The 21,159-nt window shown below is 45.6% G+C and overlaps 1 protein-coding gene and 1 long non-coding RNA gene across 4 annotated transcripts; both read right to left on the reverse strand.

Moving 5' to 3' along the window:
* Positions 1-267: 267 nt before the first annotated feature.
* LOC149347613 (uncharacterized) lies at positions 268-9,712 on the reverse strand. The gene is made up of 4 exons (XR_016292164.1): positions 9,572-9,712; positions 4,615-4,722; positions 2,829-2,930; positions 268-381 (listed from the first exon to the last, which is right to left on the reverse strand). It is a non-coding gene; the product is annotated as an uncharacterized LOC149347613 (long non-coding RNA).
* Positions 9,713-10,890: 1,178 nt separating this feature from the next.
* LOC149347614 (uncharacterized) lies at positions 10,891-20,103 on the reverse strand. 3 transcript variants are annotated; one of them, XM_089587214.1, is made up of 8 exons: positions 18,317-20,103; positions 18,192-18,233; positions 15,981-16,067; positions 14,036-14,283; positions 11,763-11,922; positions 11,633-11,665; positions 11,179-11,210; positions 10,891-11,045 (listed from the first exon to the last, which is right to left on the reverse strand). In XM_089587214.1, exons 1-8 carry the CDS (start codon positions 18,423-18,425, stop codon positions 10,911-10,913), a joined length of 846 nt encoding a protein of 281 aa, XP_089443340.1. In that variant the 5' UTR covers positions 18,426-20,103; the 3' UTR covers positions 10,891-10,910. The 3 variants fall into 3 exon arrangements, with proteins under 3 accessions (XP_089443340.1, XP_089443341.1, XP_089443342.1); XM_089587215.1 differs by lacking the exon at positions 11,633-11,665; XM_089587216.1 differs by lacking the exons at positions 10,891-11,045; positions 11,179-11,210; positions 11,633-11,665 and adding an exon at positions 11,232-11,632.
* Between the last annotated feature and the right edge of the window lie 1,056 nt (positions 20,104-21,159).

Raw genomic sequence — 21,159 nt, forward strand, 5'->3', positions numbered from 1 at the left:
GAGCAAGGCCCCTGGAAGAAAACCGACTTTGAATCTGTGCAGTTCCATAGCTAATTGGGGATCAAGACCGCACCGTAAACTCGGTTAAAGGCAAGGTAACATTAGTTCCTGAGCCCAACTACATTCCGGATAACACTCAGCTGTTGTGCAAAAATCAGTCACCTGTCCTTTACTGCGAAAAAAAATTGACCGACAGTTTAGCATTGCTGAGCACGAAATATTAAGCGAAAGCACTGCATTTTGCAGGTCAACGCCCCCGCCACGTACCTGAAAGTGCGATTGAGGTGTCCACCGACCCAGGCCGCCAGTTATGCACCTGGCTGTATGCAGTACGCGATGCAGGTGTTCCAACCGATGCAGTAGGCACCGACATCAACCAGACTGCACAAAGAGAATCGTACTTGAGCCTGATCACTGCACTGCAAGGAAGTTGCAAGTAATAACACAAATGTTGAAGCAGCGCATGGGCCAGTTACAAGCCAGTTACAAGTCGAGTCAACTCAGACTGACAAGTTCTTCTCACTGCATTCTTTAAGGATTGGGAAAAAATGCAGTTTTTGCAATAGCTTTTTAATTCCTGCTGCATTAAATGCTCTGGTTTCGAACAGTCAATAAAAATATTTTCATCAATGATGGGAACTACTTGCACTAGTTAGTAACATAAATTTAGTACCCTGTGTAGAAAATTGGCAATGTACAAGAGTTAAACAACACATCAGAAAGGTAGACGAGGGGCGAAGTAATGAAAGGTGGCGGCACTAGTAATAGATATGCTAGCGGTAGGCAGCTGCAGAGGAACAAAACAATACGTTCGACTCAGATGCAGAGCCGTAGAGGGGAGATTCGTTTATAGTTCGAGATTTCTGGCGGTTAGCGAAGTACCCCGTGTAGTGCCTCTAATTGCACATTGCTCCCGATGACCACACAGAGTGAGTGGGGTGTTCGGATTCGCGGCTAACTCTGAGGGCAAGATAGAGCACTGCGGGCGGCGGGGGGTGGGGGGGGGGGGGGAGGTTGGTGTCACCTCTCGCCGTGGGCTTCGAATCCGATTGGCGTTTATTGTCTTGCAAGGACATTGCATCGAGTGTCAGAAATCAAGAATACCATGAGTCAGGGTTCCAAAAAACTCGCCTAATTCCCTGCCTGTATTCCGAATCTTAAAAAGTGCAGAGCAGATGCAGGCCAACAAACAATCGACCCCTCAGGTGAGAGCACTGCGGGTAAGGAAAAAGTTAAGATTACCTGCCAAAAAGGTCGTCAATCCTCAATTGCAGCATGACGGTTGAGAGCAACGAACAATGTATTGAAGAGCAGCTGCCTTGAAGACCGTCTCCTCATACGACAATGGAGGCTTGAGTGCAAGTATTTCCTTAAAAGTTAACCACATCTGAGGTCATTTTTCGTTTATCCAGTTCACAATCCAGCGGTTCATGGAGCAGTCTTGCAAAGACGTTCAACGCATCAGAGGCCTTGGACTCGCTTGCGGTGTGTTCCTTAGCTATAATGGTTGCTTATTGAGTGTGTGAATGCAGCCTTTAAGCAAGCGCCAATCTGCAGTTACCGCAGAAGAATATTATCCTCGAGTATGGAAAGTTCTCTGCGACAAATATATGAAATTTTGCTATGTACGGTGAGAAAATGGAGCAAAAATACCTCTGCACATGCTTAAGAGCTCTCGGTTTGCAGTGCACAAGTGCTTGCTGTTACGTACACAGATGTCAATGATTATGCGGTGTTCCACAGCAGTTGGAATAGTTGGAAACACTGAAGAAAAGAAAGTGTGTAAACTGATAAAGCTTGTCTGCCATGCACTGGAGCAATGCGTTTCACTAGTTTTGAACATATCACGAACGTCAGCCTTCCACGGAGGATACATTTGCTATTCCAGAGGTGCCTGTCGGCGGGTCAGTGTCTTTTAACCAGCAGTTGCATGCCAAGCAATACGTTTGTTCCAACTGTGTCCTGTTGATCTGTTGGGTAGGATAGAGGAAATTACTGCCTACTGCAGATGACGATATACGGCTGCGATATACGGCTGAAGTATGTAGAGGTGTGATGGCAAATATTTTTGAAGCGAAAAGCTTCACTAGGCTAGTCAACACCGAGGCTAGCGTGGTACCCGTTGTCAGAAAAAGCCACAGGTGCGCATGCGTGAACTGCGTGACCTCACGATGGACACCCGAACTGCGCTGTAAGGGAAGGAAAATGAAAAGAAAATTGGTTTTAAGGGAAGGAAACGACGCCTGTCTCATAACTCGGTGGATACCTTGACGCGTAAGGAAAATGGATTGAAATGAAAATTGGTTTTAAGGAAAGGAAATGTCTCTCTCATATCTTCGTGCGCTCGCACGCTGCAGAAATAAAAAAATAAAGAAAAGACAAGCAGTGTGGGAGGAACCTCACATATCTCGGTGGACACCCGAACCGCACTGTACGGAAAGGAAAATGAAAAGAGAATTTGTTTTAAGGAAAGGAAACGACTCCTGCCTCTCTCATGTCCCGAACTGCTGCCTCTCTCTTATATCCCGAACTGCTCCCGAACTGCCCGAACTGCGCCGTAGGGGCCTTAAGGAAAATGAAATGAAATGGAAATTGTCTTTAAGGAAAGCAAATGCCTGTCTCTCATATCTTGGTGCACACCCGAGAGGAATGCACGCCACAGTACTTGTCTCTAAAGGAACCTTCTAAGACAGCACTGTATTGAATACACGCGGGGCTCCTCCTCCGCCTTGCCGCAGCTTTTCACTTCGAGATGTCCAGGTTTAACCTTAGCTCAGCCACATCCAATTTTTTTTTCTACAAAACACACGTTGATACCAGAAGCTCACCGTTTAAACATTATCGTGAACGATGTGGCAGCAAGGTAGGTCTGGTCCTGGAACTTGCTGCACGTCATTGCATCTGGTTGCCGCGGAGTCGGAATCCGTCGCCTGCACAGTTGTGTGAGAAAAGTAATTTTTTTCATCCGAGAGAAAGGCTCAAAGGTAGTCGCACAGTCGTCAGGAATCACGGTTGAAAAAAATAAGACGGTTTATGGGGTTTAACATCCCGAAGTGAATGGGACTATGTGGAACGCCGTAGTCAAGGGCTCACAAGTAAGAGGGCGCACTCAGTCAATGTTGGCACAGACGAAACGGGGGCAGGGCGGGGGTGTTGTTTATGATACAAGGCGGAAAGCTGAATGCCAGCCGTGATTATATGCACAGAGAGCAGGGTTTGGGGTAGTAAAAGGCTTGGAAAGGTGACGGTGTGAACAGATTATAGGCGCAGATATATAACAAAGCATTAGGAACGGCTAGAACCCTGCCACTGAATGGAGACGATGAGAAGTGCGCAAAATGCCGGAATGCTCGTACTTCCGTAAGGGCGGTCCGAACTTGAAGGTGGGTTTAACAACATCCCAAGACGACTCAGGCTGTGAGGGACGCTGTAGTGAGGGCTCCAGAAATTTCGACACAGACCAACAATGTTCTCATGCCCAAAGAGGCCAAGGAATAGGAAGAACCCACTTCATTCCGCGCAAATATGACGCGTACTTTGGTATTATATTTGACTTTTGCATGTATAAGCCAATTGTAAAATCTCACTTCACAAAGAATTTTGAATTGATGATGATGGTGGGTTTTAATGGTGCAAGACACTGTGAAGTCGGTTTAAGAGTAGTCAAGTGCGTAAAAACCGGTCCCATAACACGTAATGTAAGAATAAATGTATGGGGCTTTGTCAGAATTTCAACAACCCGGGGTTCCAGTGTGCACTGATATGACATAGTATACGGGCCTCAAGAATTTCGCCTCGACTGAGATGTGACCGATACGGCCGGGATCGAACTCATGTTTTTAGGGTCAAGAGCCGAGCACCATAACCAATGAGCCAGAGTGGCTGGGGTTTTCAAAGGTTTTGTGGAATAGAAAGCCTACAAAATGTAAAACTTGAATAACCACCAACCGCTGTTTTCACCAACAAACTCTGCTCTGAAGATCCTGCCAACTATCGCTGTGGCTGTACCAAACTCTCATCAGACTTGTACATGTTACAAAAGAAAGTAATCGATTGCAATTACAGTTACTTCATCTGAAATGTAACTGACTTCAGTCGTCAATTACTGCCTATGAATAGTAACTGAAGAATTACAGAGAAGTAATCAGTTGCTAATACGTTACATCTTTTCTTAGCAAAAAAAAAATGTCCGTGCATGAGTACATTCCAGAACATACGTTGATTGCATTCCTTGTTATTTGTATTTTATAGTATATATTCTAGTATACATTGTTTATATTTTAGTCTAAGATTAAGAGCTTTTCATGCTGACTGCTTGACGCAGCGTCATTTTTTGGGGGGGAGAGGAGGGAGGTTATTTCGAGCAGTACGTTTTCTGACGTGGTATGGAGTGTTATGTGGGTGCTCCAAAGCAGCTCGTATGGCATAATGGACAAAGCAGTGGAGGCCTCCAGTCTATTGCTTACTAACATTACATTAGCGCACAAGGGCTGTCCCATTTTGTCTCCGTTGAAATTGCACATTCTTGGTAATTTTCTGCTCGAGAAGCATCCAACGTTTTCACCTGTGCAGTACTACAAGGTTGATCCCAACCGCTCAACAACAATCACTCACAGGACAATGGTACTGGAGCCTGAGCTGTCAGGAACTGGTCGTGGCGTCGACTCCAGAGACACGCAGCGAGTACTCCGGGTCTAATTCTCGTTTCTACCTCTGGCACGGCTGCGAATGGAGAATCCTATGTGAGCACAATACACCGCAATGTAAGAAAAACTAGGTTTCAAGAAGCAGACCGAATTAATTATTGTCTGCGCAATACCAGAGAAATTATCCGTCACCGCAAAATGCCACAAAAATGAAATAAAACAAATTGTGCCGGTCAACGTCCCGAAACGAGATATGGACGACGAGGGACGACTCTGTTCTATGCTCCGTATATAGATCCCATGGTGTCCCTTAGTGGGGTCCTTCAACGTTCGTTTCCATGGAACAGCAAACGGCCGCCATATCCAGGATTCGAGGCAGCGACGTATTGGCATCAGGAGTAGAATGCGAAATGCTACAGAGTCCACGCAGCGGATACGTCTGTCCGCTTCCCTACAAATTAGAGCGACACTCTGGAGATATGGCTCCGGTAATTGTTTTAAAACTTTTTCTAAGTGATTGAGTATTACTGTCAGGTGTGGCTAAAGATGTACGGAACATAATGTAATTCTTTCAAAATGTACAATAGTGCCTGCTTCAAATGTAGTCTGAAGTCTGACTTCACGAGTGGCCACACTACTTTGGACTACTATGGCTGTATCTTCAGACCCTAAGTTTGTCTCAGAGACACGAAAACAACTGGGGAATATAAAGCCAGAATATCTTTTACGTCACTGTAGTTTTTTAACCTCTCTACAGTTCCAGTGAATTACTAATGCTATAGCTGATGCCTTTCGGGGATGCATTTAAAAACCTATGGTCCTGGTTTTGTGGCAGACTGTTACTGGTATTTTTTCTCCCTTTCTTTGTTCAAAGAAGTTGCGCCACGGCTTCTGCGAAGACGAGCTACTGCTAATATCTATCGCTTCGGAGGAGGCGCTGGATTTTTGCAGAGAACCCGCGGGGGTACGAATTTGTGGCTCCTCCCGATTGGGAAATGTGTGCGGCGTGCCGGCTCAGAGGACAGCGAGCCTTTCTTTCGACATGGCAGGGCAGCTTTGGCTACACTAGTCAGAGATGTGGATGGCACGGCCTGGGCAGTTGCCTGAATTGGAATGGTGGATTTCCCACTAACTTTGATTGTCCCTCACTTTTCTATATATACTCTATCACCTATCCACCACTCATCCCCTTACTCATCTTTCCTCTCTCCCCCGCGGTACATTAGTGGAGCGGGAGAGGTCGTCCTTTACAACCTCACTCTATATTCTGTCCCAGAGGCCGCTGTCATGTGCACCTCTGGGCCGACAATTGGGCCGACACCGCAGGGCCGTTCGGGTGGGGGACTGGGGAGGCACACATGAACTATGGCATACTGTGTGCTTACTGGCACCAGAGGCAGATCAACACGTGATCTGGATGTGTGTTCACTCAATTTAGTTCGTGCCTAAGGGTAGGATACATTTTCATGTACTTTCAGACTGATTATTTGCTTTTCTTTTTGAAGACTTTTCGGATTTTCAAGTAGGCTGAGTGCGGACTTTTGCAGTGTGCACATTTTGTTACAGTTGCTTGGCAGCTGTCTGTCATGCTTGGTTTCGGCATATTTGGAACAGGTCTGCTTGCCTCTGGTCTCCTTGCATGTATGGATTAAGGGTTCCTGAAGGGTATATGCTTGGGCTTGTTGGTTCATATTTGAAAAGTAAAAACGTAGTGCAAAAAAAAAACACACACAGAAAGACAGACAACACACGGCGCTAACTTCCAACACTGGTTTATTTTGGAAAGGCAAGGTGGTTTTTATACTGACATCAAGACTAGCACACCGTCACACCATGCGCTAGCAAAGCGTATCAGCCAGATATGCGAGCTCTTTTACCACCAAAGAAACAGAGGGTGTACTAACACAATCATCTTTCAAAAGTGATATCCATTCCGCTTTTATGATTTCTCGTGTCAACCGGTTATTGTGCACTTTTAAAACAATGCATTCTTCAAGAAGCGGTATGCAATGATACTCACGGCAGTCGGCTGACAACCCTTTTCCACGCATATCATCTACATCACGCCCATGCTCTCGAAGCCTATCATTCAGGCATCTGCCGGTTTGCCCTACACACTGCTTACCACAGGAAAGAGGAATCTGATAAATGACATTTCCAATACAATTAACAAACTTTTTCCTGTGTTCTTTCATACAACCAACACCCTTTTTAGATTTTTTGAAATGTTTCGTACACAGATGTCTTTACTTCTTAGGCGCCCAAAAAACCACTCTGGCTCCCGAACGTTGCGCTATTTTTTTTAGATTATGAGAAAGCTTATGAAAATAAGGAATGACGGCAACTTTTCCTTTCTTACTCATGGCTTCTTGGTTATCCTGGCCTTTTTTATTGCAGACTTTCTTTAAAACACCTTCCGCCACAGACACTACGACATGGGAAGGGACATGGGAAGGACATGGGTAAGGGTTCGTATTCTGTCACTTGTGCTTCACCCCGATAGACACAAGAACGTTTCGGAGCTCCGCACCTGGTAAGCAGATGGGGAGTCCGTCGGCCGGGGCTTGACTATGTCCCTAACCGCCACCGCTCATGGTTTCTTCCCTGCACCTTATGAGCTATCGCTATGGTGTATATTACAGCTTCCGTATGGGGCTAATGGTCCGTGGTGGCGCCAAGCACGATCACCTTCAAAATCAACGTGCCCTGGCGGGGGACGACCTATTTCCCTCTCCTAAACCCCTTATTCCTAATAAATGCTTTTAACTACAAAGTCGAGATTGTCGTTCGTGCCCAACGCTGCGTACAATTAAATTGCTTGCACATGCGACCTAGCCAGACTTTTCTGTTTTATCAAACATTCTGGATCATCATAGTAGAAAGACCACAACTAGAACTAACTTTATTGCCAAAGATTTCTTACCCCGACGTAGTGTAGCGAAGGCTGCAGTGAGGCTCGGATTCGAGTCCACACGCGATGCAGATGTTCCACACGCCTAGGTTGGGTTCGCTGACGGCACCAGGACTGGGTGCTGTCACCTCCGACGCTGCGTACAATGGCCCCAGAGCCAGTGTCTTTCGTGGCACAAAAGGTGGAACAGAAGGAATTTCATGAAATTTCGGATTTAGTAGGGAACAAGTGTTCACTGTTTGTTGAACGCAAATGCATGTCTGCTTACACTAAAGAAATAACTACGTTCATGATTTTGGTTTCAGAGGAATTTAACCACCCAAAGAGACTCCGGCTGCGAGGGTCGCTGTAGTGAAGGGCTCCGAAAATTTTCACCACCTGGGTTTGTCTAGTGCGCACTGACATCGCACAGTACACGGGCCTCTAGAATTTCGGTGGAGGCGAAATTCTCCGCAGCCGTGATCTAGCCCGTCTCTTTCGGGTAAGTAGCCGAGCGCCATAACCACTCATCTACTGCGGCGGCTAACTACGTTTATAAATGAACAAATCTGCGTGCATCATGTGACGCCTGCGAAACTATAGTTCGGCCGTAAATGCTTTAAATATTAACAGTAAATGTTGTCACGTTGTAGTGACGGCAGTCCAGCGGTCAGGAAGACACCAGAAAGGCTTGCAAACGAAGCTCTTTATTTGGGCTGACTTGCGCCCGCAAAAGAACTGAATCACTGGGTGGCGGCGTAAGCAACAAGCGTGCTCGTCAATCGTCGAACTACGAATGTCCGCCGCTCGAGGCATCGCTCAATTTAAAGCCGGCAAGGAAACTTCCAGATAACAGGACAAGATCATCTAAAGTAATCTGGAAAAACCTAGATGCAGCCTTTCATGGCTGCGATCAATCGAGATTAGTGTGGTCGCTTCTCGCGTCACGAACAAAAGTGGCCGCATTTGTTTTTCCAGTCCCGGACTACTTGCTGGCAGGTCTCGGCTTCCGCTCGGACAGGAAAAGCGTCATGGTCACATGACCTACTTGCCATAGGCTGCTTTCGAACACGGCGCCAGAGTCGGGCTCCCCCTCGGTTACCGTACAAGGACGCTGTCATCTGCTAGCAGACGATGCAAGCCACGGCCACTACGACGCCGAAGCAACGCCGTGCTGTCGATCATGATACTGAGTCGATTTAAAGACTGTACTGTCAGCTTAGCGTAGGTGCATTACAGAACTCAGCTTCGGAGGTATGCTCGCCGCTACTGCTTGCGGCGAAGTTCGCACAAAGTAGCCCAACTCGTTGCGGAAAGGCGGACAGACGAAAGCCTCCGCAAAAATGTTGACAACAAGCTCTATAGCTGCTCCAGTATACGAGTGGTTCACCTGCGATGCTTTCAGGTAAGCGTACAGACAGCATGTGGCAAAACAAGCGAACAAGAACCTCTTGACGACACGAGCAAACAATACGCGCTCGCAGCTCCGAACGCGCGTCCGTGTGCGGTGGATTTCAAGAAAATAAACGAAGATGCAAGAACAAAAAGTCTTGCGATGGCTCAGAGAGGAGCTACGGAGCTCATGTGAAGGTTTAACGCATGATATCGACCTCCAGGGACACGAAAAGCACTCAAAATGCACACGGAGTCTAACTTAATATGGCTGCCAGCGCGGCGCGCAGCTATCGTCTGCTGCCTTCTCAGCAGCCCCAAGCAGCCCGCGGACTGCCATAGGCTAAAAACGAACGCGTTGCTATGGCGATGCAAGCAGGTGGGCGGAGCTTTCGGGCTGCCCGAGAAAAACAAATACCGGACTCGAGTCCGCAAGTAGTCCCGGACAGTCCGGGACTGAAAAACAAATGCGCCCAGTGATAACAACCCTTTCCTGCAGCCTTGAGCGTGAACGAACAAGCACTAGAATGATACGTGGCAATATGTAAAAGGCAGGTCCTATCGAAGCCCCAGCGTCTTCGAAGCGTAGTTTACAGTTAGCTACACACTGCACACAGCTACACACAGTTGAAACTTCCCTCACCCGAGATAGTTCCTTCCCGCCGCATCACCTAAGGAGGGGGCGGGTCTGGCTGTCGGCGAAGCGACTTGCACCCACGTGACGAAGGCACTTCAGGTTAGTCGGCCGACTGCAGTCCTTTGTCCGACACCAGCAGTGGCTTTGCCCCTGGTTAAGAGAAAGAAGGTATCTGTGAAAACAACCATTAATTTTAGAAAATGAAGAAAAATGACAAGATATCGCGTAAAGTGCCAGGGATTGAACCGCAAGAAGCCAAACTGCCCTTCACCGCCTTACTAATAACCATCGACAGCATGTGCTGTTTCATGAAAACACGATACTGATTCTCTTTCCCGTGTGGCATTGGTGACTGATTAGTGCACAGTAGATAAGTTCCTGAATGTTCCATGTAGACCAGCATCAATAGGTATACCAGCACCGATATGATCCCTAGGTCAAAAAATAATTGACTACTCTGCTTCACCGCGGGCTTTCAAAGCAGTAGTGTGTGCATGCGAATTTTTTAGTCAGAAAACGAAGGAAGACTAACGCATTTCGTGCTTATTTATCGCAGACCCTCTCTCTGTGCAGTCAAGAATGGGGAATACGCAGCCTCTCTGGAGCGTACATTAACAGCTATACCCAAGCAGCACACCAACAATGGACCGACGCTGGCATAATGCTGGTCAAAACCGGCTCGAAAGTCGTACCGACGTCGGCATTGGGGCAAAAAGTTACTTTTTCCAACCTTGGCCTGATGTTCGGACCAACACTGAACCGACATTCATGCCACTATCAGACCACTGTTCAGCCGCTCTACCAACACTGAACCGACATTCATGCCACTCTCAGACCACTGTTCAGCCGCTCTACCAACACTGAACCGACATTCATGCCACTATCAGACCACTGTTCAGCCGCTCTACCAACACTGAACCGACATTCATGCCACTCTCAGACCACTGTTCAGCCGCTCTACCAACACTGAACCGACATTCACGCCGCTATTGTACCCACTTTCAGCCACTCTACCAACACTGAACCGACATTCATGCCACTATCAGACCACTGTTCAGCCGCTCTACCAACACTGAACCGACATTCATGCCGCTATTGTACCCACTTTCAGCTGCTCTACCAACACCGGCTTGACATACCACAATTAGGCCACTGTTCAGCCTTTCTGCTAACGCTTGCCCGAAGTTTATGCCATTGCATTTCCAGTTCAGCGAATATTCACATTCCAGTTAATGTTCGCATTGGGAAAGCCATGGGTTTTGGCATTGCAAAGCTGCAATCATCTCTTCTATACACATGCACAACAAAATGAGGCAACGAAAGAATCCAACTGAGAAACAATTTATTAAATAATTAGGCACCGTGGCTGGGGACGCGCAGGAGGCGGGACCTTGGGAAGGAGCCAGGGCCGCGCGGGAGGAGGATTTCTGGGAGGTGGGGGCCGCTTGGGGAAGGGAGGGCACTGTGCTGGGGGCTGAAGCACAGGGGCTCGCATTGGTTGCCAGGCCGGCAGCGGTACTTGGCAGAAACGCTTCGGCAAAACGCCTTTTGCGTCCGCCGCCACGGTCCACCGAACCTGGCAACCACTTCCTAATAAACCCCTGGGCTTCCACCACATCCGCCCCCGTCTTCTCACAGATGGCATCTGCATAAGATAAGCGTTCATTTTAGGCCAGCAGAAAAAGTTTGCTCGTTAACAGAAATCAAGATTATTTCAGCAACAGAGAAAACAGAAAAGGCCACAAATACATGTTAACTCAAAGTGCGTGCCAAAATGAAAGGACTACAGTATCCAAATACAACTTGAGGAGAAAATCCACCTGAAAGCTCTTCTAACCAACTGTATAAAGCTGCTGCGACATCACGGTCGACCACTTTGCACTACTAACATATGGGAGCACAAATGGCTGGCAGATACAAGGCACGACTACGATCCATGACAAGAGATGGATGTGACTGATGGGAGGGCTTTCTTTGAAAGGCATCTGCTGACTCATATATCTTCAGATGCACATGGAAGAAAACTGCAGATGACTACCCCCATAAAAACAGTAACAAAATATTCACCTGTAATGAAAAAGAAAACTGGTAAAGTATCAACTGAAAAGAAGAAAAGAAAACAAAGTGCAGCAGAACCTGGTGCATGTTTTTCCACTCATCTTTTAAAATTCATTTAAAAGCTACTGCAACAACATACCTGTTGCCACCTTGCAAAACTTCAGGGCAATAAATGACCACTTGCCCTTGCGGCCATGGAGGCTGTACATCCTCTGTACAGCCACCCCCATGATGGCGGTCATTATGTTGGAGCCCACCTCCCTCAGGCCCTTGCCCCCCAGGCGGACCAGCTGCTTTCGCTGAAAAGAAACACCACAGGTGCACAAGCTATTAGGCACAAACATCAATTATAATTTCATTTAGTTTAGCAGAATCGAATAGCTAAGACAATTGTGTGACTACCTGTCAACAGCCCATGCGAGTACCTACAATCATAATGCATAATTTCTGTATGATACAATAGCTTGACTAGTTGCTACCAGCAGAAAGCACCACCACCAATATGGACATTCTTTTTTTTTTCCAGTTTACTAAGAGCAGGGAAACTTTAGCGATTAAGCAAAGGTGGCCAACTCCTACCCATTATGCTTTGCATCTTGGACATTATTATATTATAACTATAATGCTTTTTGCAGATATCTATGTGCTGGATGTGTTTTCTCTGCACAGCCGTTACGCTAAAATTGATTTGGTTTGTAGAACTTAAAGTTCCAAAGTGACTCAGGCTATGATGAGGGACACCATAGTGGAGGGCTCCGGAAGTTTCGACCACGTGGGGTCTTTAACATGCGCCACTGACATCACACTGCACACGGGCGCCTTGCTTTTCGCCTCCATGGAAAACTGGCCATCACGGCTGGGTTTGAACCTGAGTCTTTGGGTTCAGCAGTCGAGTGCCCTAACCACTGAGCCACCATGGCGGGGCTCACTACCCTGAAATTGAGCAGTCTAATTAATGCTATACAAAGGGCGCTTATTTAAATCCCCAAGCACCTGAGTAAAGCTGCGTGCTTAGCAACCACATTTAATTAAACGATGTTGCTTGTTTTTGGCAGCAGATTAAGTAATGAAATGTGCATAATGTGAGCAAAAGACAGGGAAGAGGTGGGTTAAAGCTGCCCCATTATTTGGGAAACCTAGCCGAAATTAAAGACGCGCTGAGAGAGGACCAACTTCCAGCTGTGTTCACAGCAGTTCATGCAACAGTATATTAACCGAAAGCTCAGCTTCCTGTAAAACAGACCTTACAACATCCTTAATGTTAGCTACAAAGTCCACTGCTGAACTAAATTAAAACAGCACAACAATAAATGACAAATGTAAGGAAAATGAGGGGCTCGTTATGAGACACATACGAAGAAAGGCAGCCACAGGCAACAAAAGCATAGGGGATTTTTTTTTGCTGTTGATCGATGTAAAACAATAATGTAATCACAGAAATATTTGACTGAGAAAAAAAATTTGTTGGAACCAAGTCTGTTATGCAACGACCGGCCACCGGCAGAGCTCTGGAAAACTACATCGAATGACATTGAGTGACACCATCTGAGAGCAACTGCCCCAAAAAAGCCTGTGACTGCACCGCCAAATACCAAGCTACTACAAGATGTGACAGGTGCAATGCTTCGCACAGAACCAGCATCAGTAGCTTGGTTTGCTGTTTAGCGCTCCTTCTCGCCTAAACGCTCTGATGCGACAGCAGTCTCGCAGGTGGCATTTTCTTTGCATTGCGTGGCTGAAACATGATGTGACAACTGGCACTTGCCGTAAGCAATATTGCGAGCGCCACATGTTCAGCACTGCTACTGAGCCCAACAAATTGATAGGAGCCAAAGAGCAGATAAAGAGGGTCCCCTAACAGCTGTCCCGACACGTGATGCAGTTTTTGCAAGCTCTGCTACCGGCTGGGCATTGCGTACCACTTTTGCTTCCAACAGTAAATCTCACCACACAAGGAATCGACAGGGCGTTCCAGTGAACACTCTCAAAAATTCCTAAAGAAGCGCAAGTTCGATATGGGAAAACAATTTTTTTTTTTGGAGGAACGATCTCTCAACAGTGGTGGACATAATTTACTGCATAACTGTGCGTGTGTACCTGCAAATATTTCTTCTATTTTGAACTCTCTATTCTTAGGAATTCCTGAAAATGTTCACTGAAACAGCCAGTGTGTATATCAGCAAGCAACTTTCATGAACAAGACATTTACATTAACAAAACACACTGTGACAGCACACTCCAGCACAACAGTAGGAATTATATCTATGAAGAGCATGTTATTCACAGAGCACGGCATGCAAATACTCTTGGAGCTCAAGATTTCTTCACAAACCTCGGAATTACATTATTCATGCAATTCGTTAGTAGGCATTCATTTTTTCCAGACACGAATTATCAGAAACATTAAATCACCAGTCCAGCAGCCACGCTGTCGTCCTGGACGGCAGCTTCCACAGTGTCCAACTCCTCGGGGGAGAATGCGGGCAGTGCAAGGGTGGGAGGCGGTGGCGAGGGGGACCCTGGCCGAGTCCTCTGCTCCAGCTGCCGGTCCGACCGCAGCAGCACGTGATCCTCCAGCCTTTGTAACCGCTGCATTAAGTCGCGATGCTGCTGTCGGACCTCCAGCACCAGGCACATCAGCTTCAGCAGGGTAGCTGAAACTGAAGCAATCAACAATTTCAGTGAGAGCAGGGTTAACCTGGGCGCAATAATATCATTTGCGCACTGAGGTACAATAAAGAACAGTATGAGGCTAACAGTAGGCAGCAACACACTCTGTACTATGCTCCTAAACTTCCCCCAGTTTTTATCCTCCAGGACACTTCTAATTCATGTTCTATTCCTTGCTAGCCTAATTTAAATGCCATAAATGTCACCATGCACTGACAAACACCTAGGTGAAATGGAGCTGCTCTATGTGTGATAGCTAGCACAGAACCTGCAGCCTTGTTGTGTAAAGGACTTCTCAGTCTATGAGCTTCGCCAATTTTTACATTGCTTCATGGGCATTTCCACTGCTATTGCACCATGGCAGAGATGGCAGCAGTTAGTCGCAAATGGATTCTTCCAGTGTCATGAGAAGCATGTGCTAATAGAAGCGAGAAAGCAGAGCAGGCCTGTGCCCTTAATATAGCATTGCACCATTTGGAAAGTATTGCTCACGGCAAAACCCACATTGGCCAAAATGCTGGAGGTAGACATCTGTTCTAACTGCAAGTGCTGGCAGGGATCAATGCATTAAAACTGCAACAAAGATAGCCCTTATGGAATTATAGCCCTTAGCTGACAAGCGAAATGCAACAAAGAGGTGGACCAAATGTTTCTTGCTAGGCACAGGAGGTCCCAAACTGTTGAGAAATAAAACAAGGTCACATTTATCTCTTACCACGCATCCATTTTGCTGCAGGCAAGACAAGACTAGGAGCCAGCTGATGTGCTCCACAAGGCAGTTAGGCTGTCCAGTTCTTTCCTAAGCAAGAGGTCCTCCTTCAGAGCATGCCATTATTGGCTGCTTATCTTCTTCAGCACACTTTATGGGAGCTTTGTGATAGCGCAATTAATTTTTTTTCAGCACATTTCGCTGCATCCAAGGCACTGCATTGACTTCCAACCAGTAAACTTTTAAAATACTTTGAAAGACAATGAAAAATTACAATATGGGCCTTGCTGACCAACCGCGACCAAGCGACCAAATTATGCTGGTAAGGAAACAAATGCACAGAACATGGGACTACTGTGTAGAGTGCAATTCGTAGGAGTGGCTTCCTGGTGGTGATGTAGGCCGAGAGAGGCAACAGAAATGCCAGGATCCAAAAGAACCCAACAAAAGCACAACATACAGCTCTTGGGAAGGGCACACAACCACTCCACTATGAATCACAAGAGGAGAAAGCAATGGAAGTACTAGGTTGTAAATTCCAGTACCACTTCAGTTCAATACAATCGTTTTTGAGAAATACATGTGATGATTTTCAGAGTGACCCCTTTTAAAGCACATAGTTTGAAACTAGAAATGTGCTCCTAGCACCGTTTCAAGAGCCACTGAGGAGAACTCCGTGCAAATATCTTCCTGAATAAGTATATTCTCTAGGTCTTTCTGGGCCTGTTGACTGCTGCTCGGCAGCAGCAGGTACAATGAGAAATTTAAAATTTGCTCTGTTTTTCTTTAAGGCAAAGAAGATCTAGCTTCTATATTTTGTTGTGTCACTTGATACTAGACAAAATAGGAGTGTAATTAAAAGAAAGGAACACAGTGAAAAGACGGGACAAGCAGCATTTGTTCTGTCCTCTCACTGTGTCCCCATGTTTGGCTTGCATTTCTCTTTTTGCACAAAAGTAAACAAAGTGAAAATCTCACCATCAACAGTCCCAGCTGTCGACCCCTCCAGCTTGCTGGGTGGCGCACTTTTTTCGTTCACGCTCTCCCCAGCGTGATTCAGTGGGGCTGGAGATGAACATGCGTCATTGATGGCAATCCAGGAAGTACAGAACACACTACTGTGTACAACCACAATGTCACATTTCTATCCTAATTGAATGCAGAAATGCTACTTCAGGATATTTTTGTAGAAGGGACAGAACAGTTGCATGGCCAGGCTGTTTTTCATACAGGTGATCTTTTTAAAACACAATAGACACAAAATTACGAAGTTCAGAAACAAATTCCTGGTTATATAGAGATGCCCCCCAGGCAATAGTAACACTTCCTTTGGCCGAAAAGATATTTTAATTTGGTTTCAATCACAGGCTGTACAAAGACTTCATAATTCAAAACCCATCAAAACCGACACCTCCATGACAAGTAGTTGACGTGACAAACAATGTCACATCATGCAGATACCTATGACACATAAAAGAACGTTGTGATCCGACTGCGGCGGCGCGTTTCGATGGAGGCGAAACGCAAGAGGTGCCCGTGTGCTGTGCGATGTCAGTGCACGTTAAAGATCCCCAGTCGGCTGAAATTATCCCAGGGCGCTACGGCACCTCCTTCTTCCTTTCTTCTCACACTCCCTCCTTTATCCCTTCTCTTATGAATGTCCACCGAAATGTGAGAGAATTACTGCACCACTTTCTTTCCTGAAAAATCAGTTTTCAATTTTTTAAATATGTGTCTATAGTACTTCAATAATTACATTTCTCATGCACCAGCATGGTGCATTGGTACCGTATTTTCCGGTGTATAAGACGCGGCTTTTTTCAAAAATCTTGCTGGTGCGTCCTATACAAGGGTGCGTCTTATATGCGAATTTTTCGTTTTTTTTTTAGAGAGTTCAGAAATTACTCAGGTTCATGTTCAAGCCTTTTTTACCGAAAAAATATCACTAGCAATGAAGCGGTTGTAACACGGTTAATACTTCAATACGGGGACCACCGTGCGCAACTTTTTTTAGGTGAACTTTATCATGAAACGACGGGGATGACGACTTCCGGGATCACAAACACACCACCGTTTCGGAGGCCCCAAGCAAAAGTAATGTGAAATGCCAAAAGATGACGACAATCACGCTTCTCGCCATTGTCAAGACAAGCCAGGACAAGCCGGCGTTCTTTTTTCAGCCACCCTTTGCCACTTTGTTTGCTCCATGTACGTAGTGCGAAGAGAATGTTTCAGTCGCGTTGCCACCAGAAATGGGCGAACTTTTTGATAGCGCATCCGAAGGTGAAGACTTCCAAGGTTTTAAGTAGAAATAAAATGTTCTTATGGACATGTGGGAGAGTTTTTTCGTTTTTCTTTCTTTTTTTCCAAAACGTGGGCAGGAATGGCGTGAGTGTTGCCTTTTTCGACCACTTAGCGTTGCTTAAGAATTTCTCACAAGTACGGTGAATTTCGTGATGGTCGCGCAAGCGTGTTTAATTGATCCTCACTAGCCCAACTGGGAAAACTGGGGTGCGTCTTATATAAGGGTGCGTCTTATATAGCAACTTTTTCAATTACAGCCTGCATATATGGCGGGTGCGTCTTATACACTGGAAAATACGGTACATTTAAGGACACAAAAGAAAATGTCATGGCGAAACCAAACACAGAGAGCGGAATATATGTCATGTGAATAGAAACCTGTTCGCAGTACTGTTAACGTGGGTAAGAGAGTTTGCCACGAAATGGTTACTGGCAGATTCACTGCTGATCTGAGAGCATGGCAAATGTAAAAAGCTGATGCCAAGTCTGAGCACGCTCCATTTCTCTGCAAGTGCAATTAGCTACGGTGGAGTTTTTTTCCCAGATTTTGCAAGCATACTACCATAAATCCCCAATCAAAACTAACACAATGTCGACCTTACATTAAATAGAAATGAGAAATGGTGTTTTAGTTTTAAGGCGGTTAACATCCAAAGGCGACTCAGGCTATGAGGGACGCCGTAGTGAAGGGCTCCGGAAATTTCGACCACCTGGGGTTCTTCAACGTGCACTGACATCGCACAGCACACGGGCCTCTAGAATTTCGCCTCCATCAAAATTCGACCGCCTTGGCCGGGATCGAACCCGAGTCTTTGGGGTCAGCAGCCGAGCGCCGTAACCACTGAGCCACCGCGGCGGCTTAACAAATGAGAATTCATGTCTTACGTGGTGACGGCAGCTGTACAACATCGTTGTGGCCCTCATTTCCTAAAAAAGAATTGCACATGAACGTCTTGTTGAGTATGCAAAATAATTTCTCATCAATAAAGAAATATGAGAATTTCAATTACCAGAAACTGCCGAGCTTTCTAGGGCTGAAGTGAACTCGTAGCGCCGCACCTTTTTTTCAGCGCTCTTGTAGGATCCTGCAAACATTCTCAATATCTCGACAAAAACCATGTCATCTCCAAGCAACAGTACGGATTTCAAAAAAAGAAAACAACTGAGGCCGCCTTACTGGAAATCAAAGAAAAGCTAATTGAAAACATAGAAAATAAACTGCTAACAGTTGGCATATTCCTTGATATGAGGAAAGCGTTTGACTCGGTTAACCATAAGATATTGCTTGAAAAAATGCATTGTTATAGAATACACGGCATTCCTTTAACCTTATTTGCTAGCTACCTTGACAACCGATCTCAAACAACTATCATTAACGGTATTTCATCTGGGATCGGTCAGATTGTGTCTGGTGTGCCACAGGGCTCCGTTCTAGGACCAACGTTGTTCTTATTATATATTAATGATATCGTCAACCTTCATCCAGCAGACAACATTATAATCTATGCAGACGATACTAAGGTATTTTTTTCAGGGCAAGATAGTAATATTTTGCAAGCAGCCTCCAATAGTTGGTTATCCCAATTGTCTGTTTGGTTAAAATCAAATAGGTTAGAACTTAATGTCAGGAAAACAAAATACATACTGTTTAGAGCCAAAAATAAGGAAGTTCCGAACAACTTCCAAATTTACTTCGAGCAAGCTCCTATAACTCGTGTCAGCTCTACAATGTTCCTTGGAGTCATTTATGAAGAACATTTACTCTGGACAGATCGTGTAAACTACGTTTGCACTAAAATGGCTCGCTCTGTTGGTATCCTAAATAAATTTCGCACAATACTGCCTCGAAAATTCAAACTACAAATTTATTTCTCTCTAGTCTTTTCGCATGTACAATATTGTTTGTTGATCTGGGGAACGATACCTCAACCAATTTTGTGAAAGTACTTACTTTACAAAAAAGAGCCGTACGAGCGATTGATAACTTACATTACAGTGAGAGCACGGGTCCTTCCTTCCTCAACCATAGACTGCTAACCATCACGGCCGCTTACCACAAGAAGCTTGCTGTTTATATCAGAAACCTTATGAAAGGAAACTGGCAGACTTTCCAGAGCACATATTTAATTGCCCAAACAGCATACAGTCTTAGGCACCCTCAATACCATGCACCAAAATCTCGTACAAACTATGGGTTCCAAAAACTAACTCACATAATTCCTCATAATTAAACACGTATCCATACTTAACAGAATTGTCACTACAAAATATGTCCGAGGGCTGCTTTGCTGACTTGATGCCCGTTCAGCTGCCTGTATAGCAACACTCAGGCCAACAGACTATCAGTTTGAAAGCCTGTGAAACACTCATGTGGCAGAAGCATTGTTTTATTTACAATTAAAAGTGTGATTCTGGTTCCTAGGATTTAACAGCTTTAAGCTATGAAGAATGACGTAGCGGAAGACTCCAGATTAATTTAGATCACATGGGGTTGTTTAACATGCACTGATATTACAGAGCACAAGCGCATTCTGCACTGCTCCATTTCACCACAGACAGGATGTAACCTGGGCCCTCGGCTCAGCAGCATGGACCACTCAGCCACTGCGACAGGCTAACAATTCAAACTGAACTAAATGTAAACAGCTGGATGAGTTGGTTCTGAATTTGCATTATGAAACACTGTCTCAGTGCACAACAAACATGGATGAGGAAAGAGCACACAACGCAAAGCATCAATTGATGTCTGGCATTTGTATTGTGTGCTCTTTCCTTGTCTGTGCTTTTTGTGTGCCAAAAAATGTTTCATAATGCAATTACCATACTAAACCTTTCTGTACTAAATATTATTAAGCATACTGAGTGCAGCACTAATTCTGGGAACTACAGGTCTTCAAAAACAAGGCACTAATGAGTTTCAGAAGTAGTTCATCAGCTTACAAGTGCAATAGCTAACAGTTCATTCTGCTCCTCTTTTTGACAGCTGGCTAAGCGGTGGCTATCAACATGACTTCTTAGTCGTAATTTAGCCATGCAGAGGTGCAGACTCACAGAATCTAGCAAAGAGGCCTTTACAATCGCTGATGAAGCTACCATCAATATGTCTGCAATAAGACTACTTATGGCAAGTGGTAACGACGACCACTGGGCAACGCATCCACTCCCCTCCGAGAGCTGGCTCGGCCTCAGCTTTTGCGAGCCGCGTCACCTCCGAGCTCCTGGCCACAGGCCAGTAGCACTCTTCTTTTGTCTCTGTGAGCCATCCGACAGGAATGACTGCAAGGCAGTCGTCCTCAAGAGGAAACTTCACCACAGCGAATGGTTTTGACATGCTGCACAGAGGAAACACGACAAAAGATTAATGGGGAAACAAGGATTTTTACCAGACACTGTCTGTGCCATACTCTACTGGCACTTGCCTGTTTGGGTGCCGAAAACTTCACACTACCATGACAACTGACAGGTACTCTTACAACCATCTCGTTCTACTTCGCAACGCACTTCTGAACTTTCATGAGTTGAGAGTTACAAGTGTCACGAGCGCCTGCAATTTGGGACTTATTTAAAGGGACACTGAGGAGAGCACTATTAATATTTTTTTTATAGTAAAATCCGATAGTTCGGCATGTCATGGCTTTGTTGCCACTTGGCCGGCAGCGAAAGATGCATTTATTTCTAAGAAATTTGGATTCGAAGTTGAAAAAGTTTTTCCCGCCGCTCTGATTCAAACTTGGGATTCGTCTATGACGACAGAGGACTAAGAGACGTGAAACATGACGTGCACATGACGTAACGCAGACTCCGTGATTTCTGGCTGCCAGCAGTGCGGCCTAGCAGCAGCCGAAAAGAAAGC

Source organism: Amblyomma mixtum, chromosome 4 (genome assembly GCF_055824585.1).
Source record: "Amblyomma mixtum isolate Tamu chromosome 4, ASM5582458v1, whole genome shotgun sequence".
In the NCBI taxonomy this organism is placed as follows: Eukaryota; Metazoa; Arthropoda; class Arachnida; order Ixodida; family Ixodidae; genus Amblyomma; species Amblyomma mixtum.